We start from the raw sequence: 12735 nt of genomic DNA, 5'->3' as shown, positions 1-12735 counted from the left end.
CGCTGGGAGCGCAGAAACGCCACGCAGCGCGCAATCCAATAGAGATACTGCGGAGTTCTTATTTCTCGCTTTCTGCTCTCGAAGATGACGACCAATTATCTAAACAAAAATAAATCATACTAATATTATAAATGCTGAAATTAAGATGGATGGGAAAATGTTTGTTAGAGTTTGTAGCCCAAACGGCTGAACGGATTTCGATGAAATTTGGTGAAGATGTAGAGGTTAGTGTGGAAGAACACATAGGCTTTTTCTTTTTGCGTTATTTAATTCTACGAGGATGAAGTCGCGGGCAAAATATAGTTGAATAATAAAACAACTAGTTTTTAATTGTATTTTTGAAACTGTCGTGAGATATAATGACTGATAGAAATCTTTATACTTCTGATGGTCTTCGAAATTGGAAGCAGTCAGTAGAAAAATGAAATAAAAACGTCGACATCAATCGTAGCTCGTCGAAGCGTCGATTACCATTTAAACGTTGTACTGTAAATAAAGTTATATAAACAGGAACGTAAAAGAAAAATGGACATGAAAATAAAACAATCCTGCGCTAAGCTCGTCGACCCGAAAGCCGATGTAGCGGGAGCCATATTTGTCTAGAGCCGCTCCACTTTCAATGCTGTCGTTTTTCTATCAGACTCGACCACTTTTTTAATATTATTAATTCAATTATCCAACCTGATCCAAAGAACGGCTGCTATCAAATGATGATGATTTCATCTAACTTGGATGCATCTATAATTTTAATGACGTTTTTCTGTTATTGCCTATTCTGCTCTTCTATACTAATATAATAAAGCGTAAACATACACTTCTTTGTTTTTTTTTTATAACATAAGGTGCCGAACGAGCAAGCGGCCACCTGAATCCAAGGAATGGAAAGCGACCGCTGCCCATAAACATCCGCAATTGCAGATGCCTAAGGTGTCAGCAATTATAGCATATTTTTGAATAATTCTTTTTTTTAAATAAAGCCCTATATTTACGTCAGGCTTTAGGCTATATATGTTCACGTTATTAAACTTAGGGGGTAAATATTTTGATAAAAACCCCAATGTGGAAAGGGACCAAACGATACGCGCTGCCAACATCAAGAAGCAAGATTGCCATAGTAAGGTCATTGGTATTTTGACATTTGCAATTGAGAATTTTATAAAAGTAAACAATAAAACAATTTTCATAATTTAATGCGAATAAAATCGCATGGGAACAGCAAGTTGCTATATAAAAATACTTACTGAGGCCAGAAATATTCATGTAGTTAAAAACATATCAACGATCGGTACACATTTTCATATTTATTTAAAAACACGTTGTAATCCAATTAGTCCAATTAAACAGCAATGAAATCTCGTTCGGTTCAATCAACATCAAAGTGCTGACAAGCACCGATCGTGTACACAATTATCAATGCGTTAATTAGCAACAATTATATTTTCAACTCAGTATTACGCACAATTATTCGTAATTCTATTACCCGTTGATGAAAAGTTAAACGACCAAACCAATTTAACAGCGGGTATTGTATTGTGTTTTTGTGTTAACCACACATCCAAATCAGAAAACAATTGCCACTTCTACTTTATTTATTTTACTGGATGAACAAAGGAGTTCAAAAAAACCAACAGTAAGAATTGCATAATAATTCTGTAAGATTTTGGATACAAAATAAAATACGACGCATTCTAGACGGTCATTACATATTCAATGAACAAACAACATTTCTATATTTCGATTATTCAAGGCAGTGCCTCCTGATTTCCTATTGGCGCCAATCCAAAAGATAAGAGTTCTCTTAAAATGTCGAGATTGCCTTCCGAATATAAATATGTCACATATTCTTTAAGTTTTACTCAAAAGAAAATAGTAGGAACCACAATTTTTGTTTCTATGTGAACATTCAGTCAATTCGTCGTAAGAGCGCCTAACAAAACGATGACGCATAATTACGAGTACACAAAATTGCTCCATGAAAATTATAGGCGCGGGAAATTTAGATACTTAAATATTTCGAAATTACCAAGTTTTATGCCGTGTACTTATAATAGAGAAATGGAATATCTTTAGGCTTTAACTAATTATTCTCGACTTTTACTAACTGATGGCAATGGAATGAACCCTTCTCAAATCTCATGTCAACTCAAACAGGTGTCAATCGGTTAACGTTTGTTTGATTATGCAGAGTAGAATTATTGATTTAACTCACAACCTGCATTGTTGTTCTATTCAAGTTAAAAGTGACATTCAACGAAAAATTGTTAAAAAAAAACAACCATTTTTATCTCAAATTCTTGAAAGAATGTGACAATTTATTTTGTACAGGCGTTTCGGCAATTAAAACAAGTGGCTAGACCCCTATTCGGGAAACCTTTAAGATAGTAATAAAAAATACAATGTATATATAGTGATATAAAAGTCTATAACAAAAAAGCATTTTTCTGTCAACAAACGTCATGAATTTTAAGCAAGCCGTTTTTAATTTATCCATTCTTACAGCGACATATAAAACATAATGCAATAGAAACAGAACACAAATTAATTCAAGACTTTCTCTTTATAAGTATAACTAATCAAAGTAACTGACTGTAACTACCCATACTTCCTGGAAGGAATCAAACGCAGTCGAGTGTAAAGTAAAGCAAACTTCAATCGATCGACACCTGCCCGATGAGTTTGACAAGGGTTCAGCTGACGGCAGCACGTAGCTACCTTAGCCTCAGTGACCGCAACGTTTCCTCAGTCGATAACGAGTCATGGATCTTAGAGGGAAGGGACAATGTAACCTAACAATCCTTGGTGTTTGTAAGCTAAATAGTTTATCTAAGTAAATATAACATTGTTGCAAATTTTCACTTAGAATTTTTTCAATAAATCAGATTTTTCATTCTTTATTATTTTTTTCTTTATTCTTTTTTTTATCTTTCACCATTAAAAAGCAACGTTATCAGTCAGTAATACAGGCTATGTTTTTTTATTATTTTATAATTTCAAGCAAGCGAAGTCACGAGCAACAGCTAGTAATATTATGAAAAGGAAAGATTTGTATTTCTGTTTGCATTGAAATAACTCAAAAACTACTGGGCCGATTTAAAAAATTCTTTCACCGTTAAAAAGCTACGTTATCATTGAGTAACATAGGCTATATTTTACTTTACACGAGCGATGTCGCGAGCAACAGCTAACTCGTAATGCGGGAACATGCATTGCGACATTTACAATATTCAAATGCAAGAGCAAGACTCTTATACCTAAGTGCATATACAGTGGCATAGTGAATCAGGTAATTCAGTGTATGTCCAAACAAACAATTAGTTACCACCTGTGAGAGCCTCTCTTTGAGTAGGGTGCCGTCTACCGAGTGCCGACGTAAAGTGGCCAGACGCAATCAGTTCGTTACACGTTAGAGATGTTCTAACACATTCGTTTAAACTCTATTATTCTCTCTATTTACTTTCCGATTCATCTAATGAAACGATTTCGAATACGAAATGATACCTACGTTTCTATACTTTTTTTTTCAATTAAGATGAGCATGATTTTTGGCAATATGGCCATGATTCAATTCGTGCTAAAAGGGACAAAAATCCTGGATTTCGACTACTACAACATACGATTGTCCTTAATTTTACAACAAAAATTAAAAATAAAACTATATGTTTTTCAACAGTGGGAACCTATAGAATGTAGAATGGTTTAATTATTGTAAACATCCAAGTAGCGACACAAGACCACAAATTGACACTGGCCCAATCCGCTGTGGGAGAGCCATAAACAAGAAATAGAATCGAATAGAATAGCGACACAAGAGACAAAAGTTTTCATTACAACAAACTAATCGAATTAAAAATATAGCGTACATTATTCAGTAAATCCTCTTTGGACTATAAATTGAAATTATTTCCCACTAATGGCATCATTAAATTTCTATAACAATATCGGATGTTAATAAATAAAGAGGGTGCGTAATCATAAAAGCCTATCGACCCAACAAATTGAATTAACGGGAATTCGTCACGTAATTCTATATTCGACCTCCTAAAGCTAAGATACACGGATTACTTGAAATCGGCATAAGACTAACTGCATTTTAGCAGCGACTGCAAACTGTACGTGTATGGCGTCCTTTGCGATTTGCTTATTTTCATTTCAATGTCGGCTTTCATGTTTACTTATGTTAATTTTGATCAATATTCAGCCGTAGAGATAACATTGATCTACTTTGGAACTAAGAAAATAACATACAAAATATATTCAATTTCAATAAATAATTGCTATTCATGTTTCGAACACATTCCTACATTAATCTATACTATTATAATAAAGCTTAAACACACACTTCAGATGTCAGCAATTACAGCATATTTTTTAATAATACTTTCTTTAATAAAAAGCCCTAAACTTACGTCACGCTTTAGGCTATATATTTTCACGCTATTAAACTTAGGGAGAAAATATTTTGGAATAAACACCCTTATGTGGGGAAAGAGACCATAAGTTGCTGCCAACATCAAGGAGGCAAGGTTGCCATGGTTTGTCATATGTCATGTCATTTTGAGATTTTCTATTGTTAATTTGACAACTGTAAGCAATAAAATAAAATGTTCATAATTTTATGCAGATGAAGCCGCACGAGAACAGCTAGTTTGGTATAAAAATCAGTATATTAAGAGAGTACCTACACTAGAAACTAAACTATCGGGGAACTGTTTAGTCGCAATTTGATTTCTATGAGCTTATATGAAGGGGCTCACTACACGATTTTTAGTTTTGCAACTAAACAGTTGAATAAACTGCGAAACAATTGAAAATCGGACAACACTTGTGCGATAGTTATTCAAAGGTGCGCCCGCTCTAAGAATCAAGGATCAAGTATCAACAACGTTCAGAGTCTTCTAATCTAAGAATAAAAGTAATTTATCTATCACTCCACGTTCACGTCGAATGTTGTTTGCTTTCCGCTCGGCTGCTGTTATTGGAGATTGCTATTGTTCCCTTTTTGCTCTTCCTATTTGCCACGAGCTACGTAAACACTCTTATAGTTTATTTATAACATGAGAGAATTTTCTTGGCTAACACAATCCTAACTATATACATTTATGCTTCCATTCCATTCCAAGATCTTCCATGCATAGCTTCTGGTTAAACAGAGACCCTTGTAGAAGTTTTGTATGAACCAATTTACAGCGTAAAGAAAGGTTTGACACAGCCATATCCAAGTACATTGTCCTCTTTTACATACCAGATGTCGATCTTTCTAGATAGATGTTTCCAGAAGTAACGGAATACCGAAAATGTTTGATAGGCTGTGTCATTTTCCGTGAAGTCTATTGGTCCACTATCGCCGGGTGGAGAAGAAGAGTCTTAGAATGAAAGCCACAGACCTGTGCCATACTTACAAGTGGCCGGCTCCTTGGTGTGTTCGGCAAGAATACTTTGGATACGGAAGGAAAATGAAGGGAAGGGAGATTAGTACCTGTAGAGCGGTATGATCGCCAGCGCAGCGCAGCGTGTGCGGCAGGTCGCAGGCGCACTCGGCAGCGGGCCGCGCGCTCAGCTCCGGGCAGCGCCACTCCGCGCCCGCGCACCATAAGCACAGTGTTGCCACCACGCACACCGCCCACATTCTATAATGAAACAACTTATTAAACTTTCAACCGTAATAACATACATATAAGGTTGGTTTTTAATTACATGATAAAGGTAACAAATAGTAAGTGGTTTTAACAGTAGATGTTATAAAATAACTCGTTAAAATGCCAATGTAAAACAATTGTATAAATTTCTGAGAATTAGTTAAAAAATGGGTTAACGAGCAAGCAGTTTTTCGACATGAATGTACATGTTTACGATTATTGATGACGACCATAGTAAAAAACTTACTAACTTATTATTTAATATAGACTAGAAAGGAATTTGCTAAATTGATTTATCGTACTAACATTACTAGCACGAGTTCTGTGAATTCACGCCTAAGTTGATAGAAACATATTTTCTTATAAATCAAAGAAAAATAACATCGAGAAATGAAATAGAAACCATCTCAAAAGGTAATTCCGGTCATATCCTCTGGTACTTGTAAAAGAATTGTTACTGTAATGCGTGTGGCTGAGACGTAATGGGGCATTTCCACTGAGTGACGACCGGACGACGAAGTTTTACTGCGGTACAAGTCACAAGCGCTCGGTGTGAAAAAGAATGGTAGATGCCAGCAACATCAATTGCACGAAAGGATAAGCTCACTAACTACAATACCACGACCATACAGAAGATACGCGTAAAATTGAAGCAATTCTAAATTTCGTCTGATTAGTGTATTTACAGGCTTAATTTTAGTTCCTTCTCTTACAATGCAAGTGTAAGGGAAAATAAATTAACGGAGTTAAAAGTCCTCCTTTCCTCACTTGTACCACACCTTCAATACGCTGAGAATAAGAACGAATTACACGACTATTGATAACAGTGGGTGACGGACGGTCGTTGGCCTACCGCTAAGGACCCTTAGTTAAAAATGGCATTCAATCTAATCTTCTATTTCATTCATTCTAATACAGACTATAATGTCTTGAAGTACCTTCTGAACCGTGAGAAAAAAACCGATATAAAAAGCTATACGTTACAATAAACTACAAATTGCAGGAATTTTATTTCGAACTAAGACATTTAGAGTGCGCGCATATCTATACAAATATAATAAAGCGTAAACACACACTACTTTGTCTCGTAAGATGTTAGCAATCACAGTATATTTATAAATAATTCTAACTTTAATAAAAAGCCCAACACTCATGGCACGTTTTAGGTTATATATTTTCACGCCATTAAACTTAGGGGGTACATATTTGGGATGAAACCCTAATGTTGGAAAGAAACCATAAGTGGCTGCCAATATCAAGGAAGCAAGGTTGCCATGGTTTGTCATCATGTCATGTCATTTTGACATTTGCAATTAACAATTTGACACATGTAAACAATAAAACAAAGTTTTTATAATTTCATACGGATGAAGCCGCATAGAAACATCTAGCCTTTGACTAAACTATCGCACAACTGTTTAGTCGCTTTGATTTCTATGAGCTTATATGGAGGTGCGAACACTCGATTTTTAGTTGTGCAACTAAACAGTTGAATTGACTGCGAAATAATCGACAATCGCACAACAGTGCGAAAGTTTAGGCAATGGTGTGTTTCCGCTCTTAATTGTTGATTGAGATGATTTAATATTGCATTATTTATCATACTTCATACTAATATTATAAATGCGAAAGTTTAGACGGGTGGATGTTTATAAGAGTTTGTAGCCTAAACGGCTGAACGGATTTCGATGAAATTTGGTATAGATGTAGAGAAGTGTCTGGAAGACATATGCTACTCACTTTTGTTTTTTTTTAATTCCACGCTGACGGAGTGGCGGGCAAAAGCAATCCACATATTTTGATACTACTATAAAATGTAGGGACAACCTTTGCTATTAACTTTTCGTTTATAGTTATAAACTTTAAAGCTTTTAAGAGATTACAATAATAATGAGTTATAAATTATAATAAAGTAAATAACAGACTTCAAACTTAATTCTAGAGGGAATAACATTAACCGAATGATACTTATTAAAGCTACACATCTTCAGTTTTAACGGAACACTGATCGACTGTTCAATTATGCCGTCAATTACAATTGATTGCAAGCGGGCTTAATGCTTACACGCATCAGTAAAGTTACCCGCTGTATTTTCTCTTTTAACTGCTGAGCGTAAAGCAACATGTGTAGTGGGTATCAAATGTAACCCTTAGGGCCTGTCCCACTGGCTGATAGAAGCTCAGATAGCTTAAAAATGACGCCTCTGTCAGATAAGGTAAAAAAATTCGAGATTTCCATCACATATTTTGCACGATGGATTGTTATCAGACAATTTATTGGGACAGGCCCTTAATTTCGTAATAATGCTAAGTTACAAAACGTTACAAAAATGTAACGGTCACGATGAATGGTTGAAATTGTTTACAAAACTAAGCCCTCCATTGTCACCTTAATGTTGTTAAGCCCCTTAAGCGTAAAAGGGCAATCTGTGCCAACAAAGGATCCCCTGTAAGAACTAATAAAATATTTGTAATAGACCGCCTCTTAAGGGTCCGCTTTCGTAAAACTGACCAGCGTAACTTGGAACACGTTCACACTTCATTCGCTACCGTCGTAAATATTTTTCCGTTTAAAGAAAAAGGGAAAGGAAGATCATGTATGACTAGTTCGCAAGCCCCGACAATATATCACGGAGTGTTTGTGGTTTTGACACGGAGCGAGAATACGAAGCTTTATGTGCAAATAATGCTTAATAGCGTATTTCGCACATTTCTTTACAGATTATAAATTATTTAGGCTACGTTTAAAATTATGTCTATGTTCTGTAAAATTTTTCATACTAACTGTTGCCCGCGACTTCGTCCGCGTGAAATTAAAATATATAGCCTATGTTACTCACAGTTAAATTTCCTTTCTAACGGTGAAAGAACTTTTAGAATCGACCCAGTAGTTTTTGAGTTATTTTAATACATACAAAAAAAAATATAAATGTTTTCTCTTTATAATATTATTATAGATAAATAAAAAAACATCAAAGAAAATGAAGGACATTTCTACTTTTTTTAATCTGCAAGCGGTTTTTATAGCCGTATAGAAATTTACATAACAATGGAGGACAGAAGAGATAGCGAGCGAGCGTTGTAAGGCAATCGAAACATAACTGTGCAATAGCGAGGCTAAACGCTTGCAGGTATTGATTTTTTTAACCGCAAACTAAAAAAATACGTTGTCAGAGAATATGCATGTGGTATAAGCTTTTTGTATATCAATTTGTGTTATTAATTAAAAAAATCTCGAAATATCAAAGTAAAAAAGTTGTGGAAAAACAAGAAGATTATCTAACTTCTAGCTTTCGCCCGCGACTCTGTCCGCATAGAGTTAAAAAAAATTAGTAGTATTAGTAGCTTACGTTCTTCCAGACTATCCTCAACATCTATACCAGATTTCATCGAAATTCGTTCAACCGTTCAGACTACAAACTCTAACAAACATCCATCTAGACTTTTGCATTTATTAGTATGATTTAAAAATAATCCATGAAGTCGTTGCTTTAATTTTATTCTTTTCACTGCACAGATTTTAAAATTAAGATAGACAAAATTGAAATCTAATAAAATATTTGCATTAAGAATATAGAGTATAGTTGAGCCTTAAGTGCGTATACGCATGTGAGGCGTGTAATGATTTAAATTGATAAAGTGGAGGCGAAGGGAAGAAGCTCTATGCAGTTGCAACTCGCAGCCACGCACGATCGAGTCACAGGTGACTTAAATATTTTTTTTTAATATTTTATCTACATAAGTTTATTTGTTGACTACTAACATTAGCTCGCGACTTCGTTCGAGAAAATATACTCACAGAAAAATTACCTTTCTAACGGTGAAAGAATTTTTAAAATCGATAATGTAGTTTTTGAGATATTCCAATACATATAAATAATATTTTTTCCTCTTAATGATATTATTACTTTTGTTTTGAAAATAAATGAGAATTATCAAAACATTCCATTTTTTTTATAACTGCTTTTTGCACATTTTAATAGAAACATTTGTATTTTTTCCTCGTAACTATGACGTCATATTAAAAGCAAAAACAAAAGACGATAATCAGAACTTTATTTTTTAGTAGATAGTTTTTAGTAGATAGAAAGTAAAAATGTATGTAAATAACAATTTTCTTTATCCATTGTAATACCTCTCATGACTATCTGCATAAAACCGTGTAAAAACAACGATATTCCCCTTGTACTCGTTGACATCACTCTCTAATTTAAACTGACCCACTTTTCTGTTTCCCTCGCAATTGTGTAAAAAATTCAGTCAAAAGGAAGCGAAGCTGAGGCCTTTAAACTGAAGCCTTCATATAACTGTGCTAAGAGCTTCACACATTTTGTCGCGTGTACGTTTAAAAAAACAGAAAAACAATTACAAGTCAAAATGTGTTTTCGCAAAATTTAAACATAAGTTAGTTTTACTTATTATTTATTTAAATAACCTTTTTCAATTAATCTAAATAAATTTCAACAAAATTACATCTATATTGATTTATTTCGTCATTACGTAATCAATTTTAAATGATGTTAAAAATTGCTATCAAACAACATTGACGTAATATTATGAAATTGAGAAACATTGCATCTTCCTATAGGAAGACTAATAATACTTTATAAAGTACGAATGTAATTTTGCACGATCTTTCACCTCCAATCCAAATTCTACCCTTGTGGAACACTTTTTTTATAATATAAGGTGACAAACAAGCAAGCGGCCATTGAATCCACCAAAATGGAAAGCGACCGCTACCCATAAACATCCGCAATTGCAGATGCGTTGCCTACCATTAATGACGGAGGAGGAGACGCACATAAAGAGGACATTTCCCCTTCCTATTCGTCTCCTCCACCGTTAAATCCACTTTTCCTTCCCATACTTTCCTCTTAAGAAAATGGTGGAAAGGGAAAGGGACTAATATTAGGTCTCCGGCACCACTTTTATTTCGTAATATGAAAAACATAAAATTTGAATTCTCCCAATTTATCTAACGAAGTATGTAGTTAGAATACATTCACAAACGCAATATTTTTCAATCCGTAGAATCTATACCCCAAGTGGGGCAACGAGCGATAATTAAAAACCTTTACAATTTGAACAATTTCACAGTTCTCTATGCAAATATAAAATAGTATTCACCAATTATCTATAACTAGATGTTCGCGTGCGGCTTCATCCGCATGAAATTATAATTTTTTTGTTTGCATTTGTCAAATTTTCAATTGCAAATTCAACCTTACTATGGCAATCTTGATTCCTTGATGTTGGCAGCAACTTATGGTCTCTTTCCCACATTACGGTTTTTATCCAAAGTTTAATGGCGTGAAAATATCCTAAAGCGTGACGTAAGTGTAGGGATTTTTATAAAAAAAAACAGTTTTATTCAAAAATATGCTGTAATTTATGAGAACTTAGGCAACAAAGAATTGTGTGTTTACGCTTTATTATAATAGTATAGATGAGAGGGACAATTAAACTCAAAGAGAAAATTGAATATAAAAAGTGTACTATTTACTTTTGATGTCAACTATAGTTACAAAATCATAAAAAATAGTTGCTAACGTCTGCTTTAAAATGTCACCAACCATGAAAAAGTGTCCAACAACGTCAAAACATTGTTAACACGAAACATATTTATAAAATACTACCTTTTTCCCGCGACATCGTCAGCGGGAAATTTTAAAGTTCAAAACTTACGTTCGCCCTTTTCTTTCAACCTATTACCAAAATTATTAAATTAGTAGTAATCTACGTTATAACGGTTTAGGCAGCGTAAGCCGAGAAAAGTAAAAGTTTAGTGATTTTTTAACGCCGGCTTCCAAAAACACGCTGTTTATTAATAATTCCTAAACAGTAATAATAAAATATAGCCTATGTTATTCACAGATAAATTACCTTTCTGATGGTAAAAGAATTTTTAAAATCGAACCAGTAGTTTTTGAGTTATTACAATACATACAAAAATACAAATTTTTCCTTTTTATAATATTAGTATGGAAGTATGAATATGGATATAGAGAAGGCATAGTTGATACTGCACTTAAAACCTTTTTCACGTAATCTGACTAACGCTATCTACTAACAGATTCTCAAAACCAAGAACAGGAGGTGGACTACACTTAACAATTGATATAGTGCCTTTCACAGACGAAATAATTTTCATCACTATGCCTCGTCTATATATTTTTTAATGTCTTTTGTGTAAAAACGTCTAGTTTATTAAACTGCGTTCGATTAAGCTTTTGTGAGCTTTCAACGCGAACATATTCCGGCAGATAAATCGAGCGGACATTTTGTTGTATTGTTTTGTTTTCGCCTCGTTTTGATATGTAAATGCTGAGCATGCATATTGCATGATACGTGACACGAAGTTTGTTGGAAAACGTTCGTAGTTGTATACGAGAGTCAATTGTTTTCCCTACCTACCTCCACACCGCGGTTGCCATATACATCAATTTCCACGGGTTGAAAAATTATTTTAGAGTAAATTACGTCCGCCTATATATATACTAATATAATAAAGCGTAAACACACACAACTTTGAGGAGTAAGAAGTAAGCAATCACATCATATTATCGAATAATTCTTTGTTTAATAAAAAGCCCTACACTTGCATCCATAAGATTCTGCCAACATCAAGAAAGTTGCCATAGTAAGGTAATTGGTGCTTTGACATTTGCAATTGAGAATTTGACAAATGTAAACAATAAAGTAAAATTTTCATAATTTCATGCGGATGAAGCTGCACGGGAACAGCTAGTAAAATAATATTTTAACAACAATATTATTTGAATGATGATTCTCTTTAGTATTTTCAGTGAACAGTTAATAAAAAGTTTTCGCATTCTCCGCGGCGAAGGTAAACAGAATTGTGTACGACCAAACCAACTCCCTCATTGAAACTCGAGCCCAAAGAAAACTTCGCAACATAAATCAGATGTTTTCAATACAAATTCAGTCGGCAAGCCTAATATAAAGTTCATATAAATCCTTTGATAGCTCGGTTCTGAATAATCTTTAATACAATAAATATTGTTATGAGCGCGCGCATTGACTAAACTATCGCACGACTGTTTTTTTTTTTATAACATAAGATGGCAAACGAGCA

At 34.1% G+C, this 12735-nt stretch overlaps 2 protein-coding genes across 2 annotated transcripts in view; one reads left to right on the top strand and one right to left on the bottom strand.

Annotated features, from left to right (window-relative positions):
• Nucleotides 1-12735, bottom strand: part of LOC106103193 — a 76062-nt gene that overhangs the window by 6316 nt on the left and 57011 nt on the right. Inside the window, exons 2-3 of the mRNA XM_013282881.1 lie at nt 5477-5627; nt 4-99 (exon numbers count right to left, since the gene is read on the bottom strand). Coding sequence (XP_013138335.1) covers nt 4-99; nt 5477-5626 — 246 coding nt within the window. The 5' untranslated portion in view covers nt 5627. The remainder of the gene's footprint in view (nt 1-3; nt 100-5476; nt 5628-12735) is intronic.
• The window catches only part of LOC106103240 (lysozyme-like), a 32149-nt gene continuing 28706 nt past the window's right edge, over nt 9293-12735 (top strand). The window contains exon 1 of the mRNA XM_013282936.1: nt 9293-9339. Coding sequence (XP_013138390.1) covers nt 9300-9339 — 40 coding nt within the window. The 5' untranslated portion in view covers nt 9293-9299. The remainder of the gene's footprint in view (nt 9340-12735) is intronic.

The sequence above is a fragment of the Papilio polytes genome, unplaced genomic scaffold (genome assembly GCF_000836215.1).
Source record: "Papilio polytes unplaced genomic scaffold, Ppol_1.0 DF823835.1, whole genome shotgun sequence".
In the NCBI taxonomy this organism is placed as follows: domain Eukaryota; kingdom Metazoa; phylum Arthropoda; class Insecta; order Lepidoptera; family Papilionidae; genus Papilio; species Papilio polytes.
Note: the sequence above shows the minus strand (reverse complement) of the source record. Positions and strands in the feature narration are given on the sequence as shown.